Source organism: Brachyhypopomus gauderio, chromosome 13 (genome assembly GCF_052324685.1).
Source record: "Brachyhypopomus gauderio isolate BG-103 chromosome 13, BGAUD_0.2, whole genome shotgun sequence".
NCBI classification, from domain to species: Eukaryota; Metazoa; Chordata; class Actinopteri; order Gymnotiformes; family Hypopomidae; genus Brachyhypopomus; species Brachyhypopomus gauderio.
In genome coordinates, this window is record NC_135223.1 from 22825444 (window position 1) to 22842789 (window position 17346).

The 17346-nt window shown below is 48.8% G+C and overlaps 1 protein-coding gene across 1 annotated transcript in view; it reads left to right on the forward strand.

Annotated features, from left to right (window-relative positions):
* The window catches only part of LOC143474360 (forkhead box protein O6-like), a 29331-nt gene extending 13453 nt beyond the window's left edge, over positions 1-15878 (forward strand). Inside the window, 3 exon segments of the mRNA XM_076971817.1 lie at positions 11452-11733; positions 11735-12663; positions 12665-15878. Of these exon segments, the coding sequence (XP_076827932.1) occupies positions 11452-11733; positions 11735-12663; positions 12665-13034 (1581 nt within the window). The 3' untranslated portion in view covers positions 13035-15878.
* Positions 15879-17346: the final 1468 nt, after the last annotated feature.

The window sequence follows — 17346 nt, forward strand, 5'->3', positions numbered from 1 at the left end:
GAAGAGAACGAATCATTCGGAGTGGACAGGGAGGTGTTTTTTTTTGTTTGTTTTTGGTGGTGGTGGTGGTGTGGGGGGTTGGTTTCTTTAAATTCAAAACGGGCTTGAGGTAGTAAAGTCGTTTATCTAATTTGGTGCTTTGTGTGTTTGTGTGTGTTCTCCCGTAAGTGTGTGAGAAAAGGGCACACACACTGCAGAGAGCTGGCAGGATGAGAGAACGAGATAGCATACGGCACATGGCGGCTTGGTATGGAGGTGGGGGGGGAGGGCAGGAAATAGGTTAGGTCTGGTGCTGGGTGGGCAGGACCTGACACATGATTGGTAGACAGGGAGAGAGTGGGCGGGACCTGACACATGATTGGTAGACAGGGAGAGGGTGAGTTGGGATGGAAGTAAGCTCTCTACCTCCTGAGAGCAGGTGAGCCAGAAACAATAGAGCTGAGACACAGACAATTGACAATGTCAAGTGAAAGGGGGGGGGGGGTGGGGGGGGGGGGGGGGGTGGGTGTTGGTGGTATGTGGCTGGGTTTGTCCGAGTGTTGATATACGTGTGTATGTGCTTGGGTTTGTCTCAGTATGGCTATGTGTGCGTGTGTGCATCTGAGTTTGTCTGGCTGTGCTTGTGTGGGTCTGAGTTTGAGAGAGAGAGAGGGAGAGAGAGAGTGTGTGTGTGCATATGTGTGTGTGTGTGTGTGTGTGTGTGTGTGTGTGTGTGAGCCACGCCCTTGCTTGTCCTTGTGTTGCTGTTGCACCTGCTAAGTCACATGACGCCAGGCTGAGAGACAATATGCTTGCCTGGCTGCTGTATGTTTCACTTTAAACTCCTTTTGTTGATCAGTTGTCATTCAAGGCTTCAGTTTGTTTTCCAGCGATGCTGACAGAGTCACTTACATTTCCTCTCAGGCCTGCAAAAATTGTGAAGCTCAAATACTGCCTAACTGGCCATGAGATGTCAGTCTTTTACACTGGAAAGGATCAAGTGATTCGTAAAAGCTTTGTGTTAAAAACCTTTTGCAAAATAGTTCACTGTGCTCTTTGATTGGAAGATGTAGAATAGTATCTTCATTGTGTCCCCAGACAGAAGTATTAGATAAGGCCTGAACTGTATTTGAAAATAACCTCTTTGAAAGGATTGAATGTCTATGAAGTGGCCATTTGCAGATCCTCAGAATTCACTTGCCAGTCTGCTGACATAAGACAGTGTTTGCTGTTCTGTTTGTAAATGTCAGATATGCTACACACAAACCACGAGGGAGTAGCAGATCACAGCGGCCGCAGAAGAAATGGTAGAGGAGAGGTGGGCCTGGGGTTTTGGAAATGTATATCTTGACTGCACCATAAAGGGTTGATAGAGAAGGAGGGAGAGTTAGAAGAGAAATTATGGCCGAGAAGAGAAGACAGAGAGAGGGAGAGAAAGAGAGAGAGAGAGATAAATGGGAACCTCAGAAATCATAAGTCACAGGGAGAAGAGGAGAGTTGTAGGAAGCTGTGATTTGGCACAGGCTGGAGATGGCAATATATGAAAGGATAAAGGGATGAAGAGAGAGATGAAGAGAGAGATGTGGAGGTAGGAAAATAATGGAAGGAAGAGAGAGTGATGATTGCATGACTGAGAGGAAAGTGCACTGCTGTGTGTATAATGCTCTCAAGACGGATATTAAGAGGAGTTGGCTTCCTCTCCAGGTCTGCTCCTCTCTCTTTTTCTGTCTTCCTCTCTCATTCCCTGTCTGTCTCCCTGTCTGTCTCCCTCTCGGCTCCCTGTCCATCTGCACTAATGATCCTCGCACCCTGTCACATGGCCAGGCTGAGTGATGTCCACTGACAGTATCACTCAGGCGGAAACACCCAGCCTGTACCCAGGAGACGTCACACGCGCAATTGCACGCACACCCTGTACCATCAGACATCAATTTCACAACACACGCGCTGTCAAAATCCTAAGCTATGCATACACCTTGACCCATCTGCCCAAATATTCTGTGGCTTTCTTTGTTCCATGAAACCGGCCAGACTTGTCGAGATCATTCATCACGCAGCGTACGGTTTTGGCCGAGAAGTGTTTGAGATCACGGCCACCGCTTGGTTCCTCTCTCAACCCCTCTGCTCAGCCCCGGTTACCCCGCTGGACTGGCGCCCCCTGCAGGAACAGTTGGTTGAGGGTGAGGGCCAAAGGTCGGGATTTAGGTCGCGGCCCACTCCTCCAGACAGACAGTGTGTGTTTGGGTAAGTGTGTGTGTGGGTGGGTGACACAGTCGGTCCTGCAGCCAGACATCACAGTCTCCTAATCCTGCCTGGGCCTGTATGCTAATGGGTAGCTGTTGTGAGGAGGGAACAGCAAACATGCCCCCACATCTACCTGTAATCCAGAGCCGTCCATCCACACCACCTGGCCCAGTGTCAGAGGCCTTCTGGGCCTCCTGTAACCTGCCTTGCATCACTTACATCACTCCTGCAAGCCAGGAGCAACAGTATCTGCACGTCTATCAAACTAGCCCACGTCATTCTGGGTTAGCGCCAGAGAAGAGAAACAACTTAGCTAAAGTTGCGTACGGTAGGGTGACCAAACGTCCGTATTTCCCGGGACATGTCCGTATTTCACGTCCTGTCCCGGGCGTCCCGGGATGTTTTTTAAAACTGTGGAAATGTCCTGGTTTTAAAATTACGTTAATCGGGCCATTAATTCTACAGGCACTAGGACCCTGAGCACGGCGCTGTATGACACGAATCCCTGAGCCTCATCAGTTGAGCCTCACCATACTCAACTGGCGGACAACTTACGTCCCGTCCCCCGTCCCCCCCCCCCCGGTCGACAACTTACGTTCGCCACCCCCCCGTGTCCTGGTTTTCCCAAACAAAAATATGGTCACCCTAGCGTACGGGTGTCTTTATTTAAAATATTGCAGTCATATAAATGAAGGCATTTGAGGATTTTCTGTGGCACAAATCCATTTATCTTAACTGTTATGTCGTTTACCTTCACAAATGAGTGCGGTGTGCTTATCCAGAGACATTTTTTGTACAGGTGACAGGCCACTCTGTGAAATATAATTAAAATAGTTTATAAATATAAGGTTCTGCAGTATGGTTGCACTCTGGGAAATCTTTGTAAGGACTTTGGCTATCTAACGCTAGTCACATTTCAATATAGCTGCCATTAGCTAGCTAGCATAAGTGACTTGTATTTAAGAATAAACAGAATTGTCCAAAAAGTCTAAATTACATGCTAAAGTCTTTATTTGTATAGTCCATTATGATGTACTTTTAACCAATTTATTGATTAACCAAGTCTGTGATGTTTAAAAGTTTTGCTAAACCTGCATATTTTAACTATTATGTGTTATAATAATGTAAAATTATACGCAGAATTTTCATGATTCCCAAGAAATTCCTAAAACACCTAAACACCTAAAATGAAAGTGTACACATATGATATGTGAGCTAATTAGTATCTGCATTCAGACTAAGACAAATCTTACTGCCAGGTGAAGAAATGAAGACTATTTTTAGCAATTGTGTTCACTGAACTCACCGTAGCTTTTTCTGCAATTAAATATGTGTTCCAAATATCGTTTATTAGTTCTACATAGTGTCTTCACAACTTGCATGTTCCCTCTGTCATATGCCACAGAGCTCCCAAAAGCTGGGGCTTTGTAACGGGATCTTCTGCTCTTTCTTAGGCCGTATCAGAACACAGTAACCCAAATTTCATAAACTCTTTCTTATCTCTCTACTGATGTTGCAGAGATCCACGTCCATGAAATGTTCAAGTGTACGAGAGCTGAAGAATGAGCCGACGCTCATCTGTCCGTGCCCGTCATCGCTGCCATGCGATAAACAGTCAGAGGTGACACAGAAACAATGGTCCTATTCATGTGGAGGCACCGTGGCCGCTGCCTGTGGGGGGGAGTGAGAGTCACGCCCGGGTACGCTTGCCACCAGGACTCGGGCTGCTGTTATTACCTTTTCAGATGGTAAAGGGCAGAGCATGACCCAACATCCATCTCGCACCATCTCAGGGCACCACACAGATCTCCTTCACCTACCCATCAGGTGCTCCTATGGGCCCATTAGCCATACATGCTCCCTCTCATTAGAGTTTTACTTAAGCCATTGGACTCAGCAGTCTGAGGCCGTAGTGCCCATTAATATTTTAGTAGTTCCCATCGAGGAGCTGAAAGCCAGTTGCCCCTTTTGGAGTGTGGAGCATCCCTTCCCCCTCTCTCTCTCTCTCTCTCTCTCTCTCTTTCCCATCTTCCATCTCTTCTGTCTCAGACAGTCCCCTTTTCACTGCTCCCACACTCTTTTGCCCCCTCTTTCTTTTTCCTCCCTCTCTCCTGTGTGCTCCATCCTCTAGACCCCAACTGGTTTTGTGGTTCTGTGTTTTGAAGAGACCGGCGGGGTCGTGCGTCTGTTCATCTACCCACTTCTGCACCTCTGACTGTATGAAGAGAGGGGCGGGACTCTGACTCTCCCTTCACCTCTCTGTGAACACTCACGTATCTGTCTCACACCCACAGTTCACCCTGGAACTGACTGGTTCAAATCTGAGATTTGATCAAAGAGCCTTGATTTAACAGCCAGGTCTGACATTATCATCACAAGCTGATTTGGCCATAATAACGAACTTGCAGCTTAACGTGATCTGTGTACAAGCCAGACCCATACTACTGTTTCTTTGAAAAATACGTCACATTAATTTTTGCAGTTTTTTTTTTTTCTCTTCATGGTAAGCTCTAATAGGCTCGTTGTCATGTAGTACTCAGAGAAATGCCATCTTCAAGACATGAGGACCAGCGAGAGGAAGAGACAGAGGTCTTCTGTGAACAGTGCAGAGAGAGAAGATCTGCTCAAGCTCCCACTCAGTGGGATCAGTGTGTAGACTGACGTGAGCATATCCAGCACGTGTGTGTTCTACTGAAAGCCTCTGGTATGAAGTTTCTGAGTAAAACTAGTCTGTGGTAGTAAGATCTTAGTGTTGGCAATGTGACCGTATGCTGCCGTTATCATGGCATCATATCACACTGCAGCCTTCTGAGCATGTCGTAGACACCAACCCGACGTTTTATTAAAAAGAGATTTAGACCAATAGAGCACCAGATTTAGACCAATAAACACCAAATTGATTATTGGCTTCCTACAAATTTTGTCACCATATCAAGTTAAAGATTCACAGCAGCAACGTTCTGAGTAAATTTACCAATAGTTTGATGTTGCCACCTTAGATCAAAATAGTTTTCTTGGTAAAACAAACAAAACAAACAAACAAAAACAATAGCGTAGTTGAGCAGTTATACAAAAACACATGACTACTGTTCTGCTGCAGTATTGTGTCTGTTCAAATGTTCAACTTATTAAACCTCAGCAATGTTATATATCACAATATTCATCATGTATCATGAAAATCTTCCACTATTGTAATACTTTTGCCATATTGCCCCCAGGAGGTTTTTTTATTTCTCCCTCTCAGTTTTTCTCTCTCACTCTTCTTTCTGTCTCTCACTCTTTCTATACGCTCTACCTTTCTCCCATCCTTTCTTCCCTCCCCTCTCTCTCTATTCATTCTTTCTCTTCTGTTTCTTTCACTATCTCTTTGCTCCCCTCTCCCCCTCTCTCTCCCTCCCTCCCTCTCCCTCTCTCTCCCTCCCTCTCTCTCTCTCCCTCCCTCTCCCCCCCTCTGGTCCCCTCCCTTTACTTTGGTATACTCCCCTGGTCTCCCTTCCCCCAAACTCCCCCATGTCACTCCCTTGGGGAGGGATAGTTGGCTGGGAGAAAACTGGCTGCTATGGCAACAAGAGCCCTCCCTTTCCCATGGGTCTCCTTAGCAACTGGTCGCTTGGTAGTGTGGTTCTAAGAGGACTCTGTGTGCCGGGCGCATGTGTTCGTGTGTGTTCGAGTGAGGTTGCTGCTCACCTTGGCATGACTTGGTCATAGCACACATGTCCATGTCTGTGTGCTGCTCCCGAAGCTTCTAGAAGTGTTTCATTTATAGGTTGCTGACTCTTATAGTAGCCAGGGCACCTTCACCATGTCACCAGTATGAATTGCATGTGCATCTTAGGGTCTGTGAGTTTATTTAGCTACATCTTAGACGTTCAAACGAGTACAGCGCGTCAGTGAAGTAAGTCCGTGTGCCACTGACTGCAACACTGTTTCCTCAAGCTCTGAAACTGAAACAATTAAAGGGATGATTGTATAAATTTTGCATGCTGAGCACATGCCTTGTGAATGAGTTTCCTGCTCTGGTGAAATTAAATTAAACCCCGAGAATGATCTGTATTAAAGTCTGATCAGAGTTGTGCGCTGACCTTTAGAATGTGGGAAATGAGATTCTTATTACTGTGAATGAGATTATGATGAGAAAGAAGGAAAAAACGCTGCCTGCATTTGTCTCATTGTTGCTTGTCTGTCTTTTTTGTATATGGCAGATGGAGGTTGCAATATAATCAAATCCACTGCAAGCTGCCTGTGGACTATTAAAATAGATCAACTTTACTCTCTCTCGCTCACACACACAGACCTGTACACAGATGAACGCATACCGCCCCACCTTGTAAAATCCCACAGTTAAAGCCTGTTCAGAAATGTGCTCAACTTAACACAGTGTATGGCAAGCTCTATGGAAATTGTGAGTCGAGTTCATGGAGAAGGTGTGTGTGTGTTTGTGTGTGTTTGTGTGTGTGTGTGTGTGCGTGCGTGCTTGGTTGGAGCAATCAGAAGCTCCCACAGGTGCACCACTCCTGCACCTGTTGTGTGAATCCTCCCTGGGGGGTGGAGAAAAGGTCTGGAGCGAGTGTCGGAAAAGATGTCCCCGTGCTGCGCTCGTGACGCGCTCACGCCAGCTTTTTAGTGGGCTGGACGAGGCGAGGACCCTGGGCTGCTTCCCGGCCCCGTTCCACCAGCAAGGCTCGGCTGCGCTTGCGCCGGCCGGCGGATTTTCCGATCCCCTGTCCGGCCCTCAGATGCTCTCCTAATCTGCCGCTGCTATTTTTATCCTCCCAGCCCACAAAGGCCGGCGTCCACACCCAGCCACCCGTCATCACGCGGCCTGCAGAAAGCACAGCCTGGGCTCTGCAATTAGCACACAGCCAGGCAGGAATCACCCACCAGCCCCATTACCCTCCCAGCAGAGAGGATCTCTGTGCCTCTTCACGTTGTTTTCTGCTGTTAATGCAACAGCACTTCACTCCTGCTAGGAATGTCACGGGCTGCACGGTAATGGCTGATGGTGTGTTCGTATGTAGCGTTACCTTCGTTAATAGCGTTAATACATACCTTCAGCCCAGACACCCTCACCTGTGCAATCATGGTGAGTTAATAGCCAGACAGCATTTGGCCTATTAACTAAAGCATTTCATGTTTTTGTTTCTTGCGTGTCTGTTATGCTGTAGGAGAGAAACCGAGGAGGAAAATTCTATTCTGCCGTTACGGTGCTAACTGCATGTGTTGGATTCTATATTTCGGTGCTTTAAGCAGAATGTCTTGCCAGAATCCCCCTCCCTGTGAGAACTGTGTGAACACCCCCCACCCCCACCCCGTTTCCATTAATCTGCACGCCTCCGCATTCTTTATTTCCCTTCAAAGGGACAAGCCCAGCCGTGACATCAATCACAGGATGCGAATATTTATCCTGCGCTAATTTCCATCAATAGCCTGGAGACAGGCTTAGCTGACAAAACTCATTCCCGTGCTGAACAAAACCTCTTGCTTTAAGTCGCCCCCCCCCTCCACCCCTGTCCGTTAAAAGAAAACGTTTCACAATAAATTCAGTTAACGCTACCTTCACCCTCCAACACACACAAACACACACACACACACACACACATTTGGTGTTTATCAAATTAATGCAGTTTATAAAGAGATAGCCATTGACGATATATATAATGGCTGCTGCTTGCCTGAAATGGCTTAATAATGACTGGTTGAAGAATGCTGGTCTTGTCTGGTAGATGCTCCACTGTGTGGCGGGGGTATAGCATCCATCCTTTGTGTGGTAAAGTTATTTGAATTGGCTGAGTGGTTTCTTCCCTTTGTTCCTCGGTTCCGTCTCACTCTCGTCAAGCAGTTCCTTTCGTTGTGATTATGCACCCGGCAAGTTGGTCCTAAATAGTTTGACCTGTTTCCTCGGCCCTCTTGTGAGCCGCCTCTTGAGTTTGTGGTTGCGGGGTAGCTGGGAGGTTGGGGGGGGGGGGGGGGGGGGGGGGTGGATGGGTGGGATTTTGAGGAAGGGAACTCCATTGTGTTGCTGAGATGGTTCTCACACTGGGCCCCAAACTGTGCCTCCCACATTCCCATCCCTTCCACCACCCAGCTGCCCCCTGTGCCAGTCTGCAGAACCCCAACTCAGCTACGTCTCCGGTGTCACCACGCCTATCCCATGAGCCGAGCACTATACTCCCCCCCCCCCCCCCCCCCCCCTTCCCGACAGCAGAGACAGAGGGACAGGTGGCACCCCACCAGATGTCTGAAACAGGCACCGTCAGAGCACACTTGAAGCTCCGTGCTGTCCGTCAGGGTAGACGGGGCCATCTCAGAGGGAGACAAGTCAACTCAGTCACGTGAGGTGAAGTCTGGGTTTCCTCTCACGTAGCGAGTGCTCATTCTTATTGCCCTGGTGTGATCTGCTCTCTGTAGGACCGTCGTGCTGACCTCGAGTTCCACACAAACTGCTGTTCTTTGTCAAATTGGTTGAATCAATTCTCAGCGCTGTGTTTCCCTCTCCTGAATTTCAACCTGGATTCAGTGTGCCGTCGAGCAGGAACTGATTTGAATAAGGGGCACACAATGGGGTTGGGAGAAGGACGGGAGAGTGGAGTTCTCTGCTCTGACAATACGTAGCTACAAAAACCTTCAAACAGGAAGTCGGAGCCTCCAAACGTGCACATGATCTTGGGAAAGAGCTCCAAAGCCACCTGTTTACTGGAGAAGTCAGGCTAGTCAGACTTGGGAGGTGAGGCGGAGAGTTGTAGGTCTTAAGCTCTTAATCTTGAGACAAAGACAACGGCTGAGGAGGCGTGGGGCTGGACGCTGGACGCTGAAAGAACTATGAGGCCTGCAGTTGCTAACGAAAGCTGAACTCAAGCACTTTGACATGGGCCACTGCTGCACGACTGTTACGTTGAGCAAAATCTGCATTTGGTCTTCTTTGTTTCTTGCTTACTTGATTGTATTGTCAAGCTCTGGTGTAAGTAGAGCTGCGTTTGTGTGTGTGTGTGTGTGTGTGTGTGAGTGTGCGCGTGTGCAAGCAGTTAATTAAAATTGTCTGGAAGTGTTTAGTGGTGGGGAAGGAGGGGAGGGATCTGATTTTATGGCCTTTGAGACAGACTCTGTATTCTGTTTAATATGAGCAGGCGACGTCGCTGATGGTTAGCTTAGTCTACAGCTGCTCCAAAGGTGATGGAAGAGGGGAACTGTGGAGGCCCCTCGGACAGAGACTGAGTGCTATTTCTAATTCAGCTCCTGCTACACCAATTAAAATGGAAGAATAAGATATATTAAATCATTTAGTAGACGTAAATGAATTAGGGACCCAGTCGTTTCCTCCCGATATTGTTTTCCAAACCAGATGTGAGAAACACCAGATCTTTCATTCTATACACTACAGACATTTCCCCACAAGGTTCTGTTGTTATAGAGCTAGCGGGACACGCGTTCACTCTATCCCCACCCTTACAGTGGGATACACCCAGCTGGGAGTGTCCATGAATCAGCTAGGATTAGTCTCGGATTGTGTGTGATTATGTGAAATGGAGCAGGGATTAGTGCTGATTGCCAGTTTCTGGAGGTGTGAAGGCCACGCTCAGCCCCGATACCCCTGACTCATCCTCCGATTCAGGCCCATTCAGACGGGCAGAAAGACACCAGATCTCAGACCACGACTGACAAACGGCAGAAAGGTGTCAGTGTCAGGTCCGAAGTGCCCGTCATCTGTCTACGTGAAGGAGGAATTGAAATGGAAAAAAAAGGGGGGTAGCACAAGTGCCTCCGTTGAAATGGCACATCAGCTCACGCAACAGGGACACAGTTGTGCGATCGTCATTGGCACAATATAGATGAGTGATCTGCGGTGATTTAGGAAGGTTCATGTTTTACTCAGCCTCCTCTGTGAGGACCACAGGCCCAGCGCCTTGATGAAAGGCAGCAGGGACTTCAACTGCAGCTTCAAAAAGCAGCACCACCCCCCCCCCCCCACCCCACCCCAAACTCCACTTTCCCTCCCCCCCTCCACCTCTCTCCCCCTCCTCCCAAGCAAACCCCACAACAGATTCCTGCTTTATTTTGTCTTCACGTTTATCCTGTTGCTATGGTTACCCTCCTCACTTTGGAGGTGCTACCTTGAGGAGCCATTCTCCCATCACCTGATTGGAGATGCTGACAGTTTTTTTGGGGGCTTTTCATTCAGCAACGTCTTGGTAGATTTTAGCATATCTTGTCCATTTATATATGCTTTAAGACTTAAGACAGGCTGGTGACGTTCAGCGACAGTATATTGGCTTAAATTATTTTGGATGTTTTTTTTATATTTTAGGAAGAATTCCTAAAATCACAGAAGTCATTAATTCACAAAGTCATTAATTTTCTAATATACAGATTTTAATGTGGTTTGAGTGAGCTGAATGAAAGTCAGAATGCCTGAAGTAAAGAAAATTCTGGATTGTTTATGATTTTCTCTGAAAATGAATAGCTAGGCATAGGCATTGTGACTGATATAATATAAGCAATAATGCTAGCATATCTGTATTTTAAATTGGCTCTGGATATAGCAGTTGCTAATCTGAAGCAGTAAAGTCACATAATAGTGAGAATAGGGATTGGTTGGGGGGGTAGGGAGTGAAAGCAGGTCACTAGGGTGGGGGGGGGGGGTAAAGCAGGTCACCAGGGTGGGGGGGTGAGGAAGAGCTCATGGCAGGTTCGAGTGGGAGACAGAATCGTGGGAGGACTCCATTATCCACGTTCTCTCCTGATTCACTCACTCAATACGTTTCCTCTCTCAGACTGAGAGGAGGCTGGCAAGGGGCCAGACTGGCACAGCCTTCAAGCACAGCCAACGCCAAGCACACTGAACCAGGGATTAGCCGAAATCCACACCAGGCCAAGGGAGGGATCCCCCTTCCTCCGAAAAACTCACACACCAGAGCAGAGTGTCTCATATCAGTCAGAATACATCAGATTATTAAGTCACAGAAGTGATTACCCTCAACACATTCACGAGATGCGCACACGATGCATGATGCATTTTTGTATCCTTTGATGTGTTTGGAGGACATGACACATTCTTTCACAAATATTTTTTCTTAGCCTACATTATCAGCCACATTCGAAATAACCTTTGAGATAAAGCTCGCGCTGGTTGGCCTGCTGCTTTGAGAGCAGACGTTAGAAGTATGAATGAAACAGCCCAAAATATTTAATACTGTGTCCTCCTTTTTTTAATTTTGTGTCTTTGTTTTGCAGAACTCCATCCGCCACAACCTGTCTCTCCACACCCGCTTCATCCGGGTTCAGAACGAGGGCACGGGGAAGAGCTCCTGGTGGATGCTGAACCCCGACGGAGGGAAGGCGGGCAAGGCACCGCGCCGTCGTGCCGTCTCCATGGACAACAGCACCAAGTACCTGAAGAGCAAAGGCAGAGTGAACCGTAAGAAGCTGGTGGGCAGGGCGGGGCTGGGCTCGGCAGGGCGGGGGGGTTTCCACGGCTCGCCGGAGAGGGCGAGCCCACCCGGGAAGCCCGTGACGGGGGGCGGCGGGCGTGGGCGAGGAGTTTGAGGCGTGGACCGAGCTGCACTCCCGGGCCAGCTCAGCCGCGTCCACGCTGAGCGGCCGCCTGTCGCCCATCATGGCGGAAGGGGAGCTGGAGAACCCGGAGGAGGGGAGGCTGTCCTGTTCCACGTCGCCACGCCTCTACCCCAGTCCCTCCAGCGCCCGCTCGCCCGCCGCCCACTGCCCGCCCGTGGAGCTGCCCCAGCTGGCAGACCTCACCGGAGCCATCAGCCTAGACGAAGGCTACCATCACCACCATCACCACCACCAGCCGCCGCATCACAAGCGCTCGGCTTACCACTACAGCGGCGGGGCGAAGGCCCAGGGGTCCTACTGCGGCCCGGTGTACGGCCAGCCGGGTGTGGGCATGATGCGCCACCAGTCGCCCCTGCAGACCATCCAGGAGAACAAGGCCTCCAGCTTCGCCAGCAACATGCAGACCTACACAGGCACGAATGCCTTGCAGAGTCTGCTGACGGGCAGCCCCCAGTACTGCGCCAAGGACATGATGCTCGGCCAAGAGCACGAGGCCATGATGGTCCCGTCCAGCGGCGGGGTGGGCTCTCGCGGCCACCATCACGGCCACGGCCACAACGGCGCGCATGACCACAACCCCAGCCACAGCCACAACGGCACCCACAGTCACAGCCACATCTCCGCTCCCAACACGGCCGCCAACCCCGCTCACAACCACAGCATGGGGCACGGCCTGGCCCAGGGCCATCAGCCCCACGGGCCGCCCGTCCACGCTCAGCCCGGCGTCACACACATGCAGCCCTACGGCCACAAAGCCCCGTACCTGTACAGTCCCCCGGCACACGCACACCTCCCGGCCTCCACCACCCTGCCCCCCAACCCTGCTGGCATGCAGGGTATCCCTCAGGACTCCTGCCACCTTGCCACCGCCCCCGCATCCACGCCACAACGCATATCCAGGCCCACATCAGCAGGCCATGGCTGACGGACCGTACCATCAAGCTCAGGGCTTGGGGGGAGGAGGGGGCAGCTACCAAAGCTACAACAACCCCCATCACCCCTACCCCCACGAGCGGCTGCCGGCTGACCTAGACCTGGACATCTTCCATGGCAGCCTGGACTGTGATGTAGAGTCCATCCTCCTCCATGACATCATGGACTCGGGAGAGGAGATGGACTTTAATTTTGACTGCTCTCTAGCCCAGGGCATGGGCATCGGAGTGGGCATGGGCATGGGCGTGGGCATGGGGCTCACAGGCCCACAGCAGAGCCACAGCAACCAGAGCTGGGTGCCAGGCTGAGACCACGACGCCTCCAGTCAGCCTTCTCGGGGACCAAACTACCTACAGGCCTGCTCCCAGCAGGGGCGTACCACTTCCTCACAGGGGGAGACGCACTGTGCTTGATTCACACATTCCTCAACTAAGGACAAAAAAAATCCAGGAGAAAATGCCTAGTTTCACTTTCCGCATTGTGTACTGCTCTGCCTGCTCATCTCTCAGTGTGCTGTTCTAAAATATGCCCCCCCCCCCCCAAATATCCGCTTTTAAAACTCCACTTAACGTCATCCCACTTCGCTCTTGCCGATTGAACCGTGATGACAATCTCGACTGTGTTGCCCAACATTGCCTTCTTCTCCAGTCAAAACGAAACTCTCGAGCACTTTAACTGCGTAAAACAAATCCATATCTCACTCTCGCTGTGGGGAGCGGTCTCCCGGGCGGCAGTAGCTATGGCTGGTGTGTTGTTTGCTGCACAAATGGGGAAATCTCACACCCACAGGGGGCCTGCGTGCCGGCGGGAAAAAAAGGAACACATTTTTTCTGTTCATGGAGGGGTGTGTTGGTTGTTCAGCTTGCTTAATGAGCTGATTGAGTAGCATTCACAACTTTTATTTTCATTAGACAGTTAGATATTTCCCCTGTTTGGTTTACCTGAATCTATTAACATATTCTTTAAATAATCTAAATTTGATTAACTTATTATTTAGTTATCTTTTTTTAACCCTGTAGTAATTCACTTTGTAGCCACATTTTCATTAATAATAATAATAATACATTTTATTTCTATAGCGCTTTTAGAGACCTCAAAGACACTTTACATTAAAATAGTATTCACAGTAACATAAAAGCATAAAACAGACACCATCAACAACAACAACAGTATAATAGCTAGGACTAAGGCCACAAAATCTCAATAAAAATAAAACAATAAAATTACAATTTAAAAGCTAATCGAAACAGATGGGTTTTGAGGAGTGATTTGAAGGTTGGTAGGTCAGAACAGTCGCGTAATTGTTGAGGGAGAGAGTTCCAAAGTGATGGAGCAGCAACAGAAAACGCTCAGACGCTTCATTCATGGGCATATTTACTTCCTATGGGCATTTTCAGTTCTTTTTCTCTCTCATTCTCTCACTTTGACTGTCGACCTCTCTCTCTCTTTCTCTCTCTCACTGTGTCTGTTTATTTCTCTGACATTGTCTGCCTGTCTCTCTCTCACTCTGCCTGTCTCTCTCCCTCTCACTTTGTCTCTCTCCGTCTCTCCTGTGATAGCTTCAGCTCCCTTGCCAGCCCAGACCGCCCCTTCCTCCCTCATTGGCCTATAACAGTGGCTTGATTGAAATTCAGTGTCTTGTTTTTAATCTCCAAAGTGATGCTGCAGTGATGCATCATTATTGCAGATTGAATACACCCCCCCCCCCCCCCCCCCAACACACACTCAACTAGACATCTCCTCCCTCTCTCACATCAAGTGTTGAGTGATGGGGATGATTAACACATAGACATCCCACACTCAGGGAGTTAGTAGCATTGTCCGTCTGTCCAGAATAGGGCACGTACATGCACACAGGAAATGTGACAAGACGAAAAAAAAAATCAAGCTTTTAGCTTTCCATTCTTTTCAATCTAAAGCTGTTGTGTTTCTTGCGAGAGCAGTGTGGTCTCTCCTGTGCGTGACTGAAGTGGAAAGTGTTGTGTTGTATCACCATGTGTCATTTCCTTTTGCAGGTCTTTTTCAGGTAGACATCTGACCTTGTGCGGGTTTTTCGAAAATAAAGGAAAGGGATAAGACTTGTACAGGGTTTTAAATGACTGATGGTTGTTGCTGGACCAGTGAAAGGACTGTTTCCTCTTCCGTGTGTGCTCTCTTCATCTCTTTATCATTCTGTGTGTGTGTGTGTGTGTGTGTGTGTGTGTACTTATGTGTGTACTTATGTGTGTGTATGTGTGTGTGCGCATGTATGTGCACATACACGTGTGTGTATATGTGTGTGTGTGTGTGTGTGTGTGTGTGTGTGTGCGTGTGTGTGTACTTATGCGTGTGTATGTGTGTGTGCGCATGTATGTGCACATACACGTGTGTGTATATGTGTGTGTGTGTGTATGTGTGCGTGTATGTGTATGTGTGTGTGTGTGTGTGTGTGTGTGTGTGTGTGTGTGTGTGTCTGTGCACGCTCGTGCACGTGTAGTGTCTATAGCCCCAATGCTCCACTCCTCCTTAAGCACTGCTCTGCTCCATAAAGCAGGCGGGGTAGATGGGCCGCGTCATTATGGCAGAAGGTCAAGGATAACTCACTCCATCTGACCTCGCACTCAGACAAGCGCAGCCAAGCACATCCAGTGAGGTTTTGTGATGCTAATCTGTGACGCAGTGGGAGATCCTTCATACGATTTTCGATGTCATTATTTAATATTTGCCCCCATCATCTGATGTGTCAGGCCACACACTGCGTCCCCTGCTTCGCCTGTTAACTTCAGTCCTTTGGCAGTTTTCTCATTGTAGTCCCTGCCATTCTGACTGACTCTTCAGACGCACCGCTTAAAAAGAAACATGTCAATGCTGATATCAGAATAGTAAGCTCGAATATTAAATATTTAATATATTACAACAGACTTATGTTATTGTATGGAAGTGAGGACCAACTCTACGTGTCCTGATCTCCTTCCTCTTGTGCGTGTCTGGGATCACTTTTTCTTTACAGTTCCATGATGTTTTTATTTTGTACAAAAATCTATATATTGAGAATATTGTATTATAGTTTTTAAACTGGAAAAAAGAATATCACTTTTGTTGTTTCTTTCTTTTTTTAAGAGAATGTATCTCATCATTTGGTGACTGATAAATAAATGAAAAGAAAACGCTAACACTGTGTCCAAACCTGGGGTGTGATTTATATCCGTTTTTCATTTACAGAGTGTGTTTGTATGTGTGTGTGTGTGTGTGTGTGTGTGTGCGTGTGTGTGTGAGTGTAAATTCTGAGCAGTATATGAACATGACGCGGTATTATAACGCAAGGTTAATAGTTATTAATGTTTTTGTTTAACGGTTGAATGCAAGTAGTCAAGGAGCCATATGTAGCTCAGTAAGCTTTTACACTGATGAACAACAGACTGTTCAAAATTATGTCTGTGTACGTGGTGCAGGTAGCCAGTATGTGTGTGTTTGTGTGTGTGTAGGTGCGGTGTGTTTGTGAGAGAGAGGGAGTTTGGGGGTGGGGTGGTGGGTGTCTAATAAGGCTTGTTATCGCCTCTGAAGCTGTAGGTTGGTCACAGCTGTCATGGTCCCATCTGAGGCGTTTTCACAGAGGGAGAGTGCCTCTCCGCACAGCCATACTGTCTGCCCCCTAGGGGGGCCCCCTCCTCCCACTCCGGCTGAGAGGCATGCTTTTAATTGACTCTGCCAGTAGAGAGAGAGAGAGAGAGAGAGAGAGAGAGAGAGAGAGAGAGAGAGAGAGAGAGCAAAAGTGTGGAGAGGAATATAGACTCAATCATACTCACGAGTGCAATAAAGCAAAAACAATAGGTAGGGGAAAGTAGACGAGTTCAGCTCATCGTCCTGCAGATTTAGGCCAGGTGCGCTGTTAGATTGCAAGAGCTGGAGTCCAAGTGAGAGATTTTGTGTGCCTCTATTGTTAGAGTTCTGTGTGCATCCAAGAAAGGGCTTGAGGCAACCCCTTCACAGACACCAGCCCCTTACGTGTGATGAACCAGCCCCCTCACAGACACCAGCCCCTTACGTGTGATGAACCAGCCCCCTTCACAGACACCAGCCCCTTACGTGTGATGAACCAGCCCCCTCACAGACACCAGCCCCTTACATGTGATGAACCAGCCCCCTTCACAGACACCAGCCCCTTACGTGTGATGAACCAGCCCCCTTCACAGACACCAGCCCCTTACGTGTGATGAACCAGCCCCCTTCACAGACACCAGCCCCTTACATGTGATGAACCAGCCCCCTCACAGACACCAGCCCCTTACGTGTGATGAACCAGCCCCCTCACAGACACCAGCCCCTTACGTGTGATGAACCAGCCCCCTTTACAGACACCAGCCCCTTACATGTGATGAACCAGCCCCCTTCACAGACACCAGCCCCTTACGTGTGATGAACCAGCCCCCTTCACAGACACCAGCCCCTTACGTGTGATGAACAAGCCCCCTTCACAGACACCAGCCCCTTACATGTGATGAACCAGCCCCCTTCACAGACACCAGCCCCTTACATGTGATGAACCAGCCCCTTCACAGACACCAGCCCCTTACAGGTGATGAACCAGCCCCCTTCACAGACACCAGCCCCTTACATGTGATGAACCAGCCCCTTCACAGA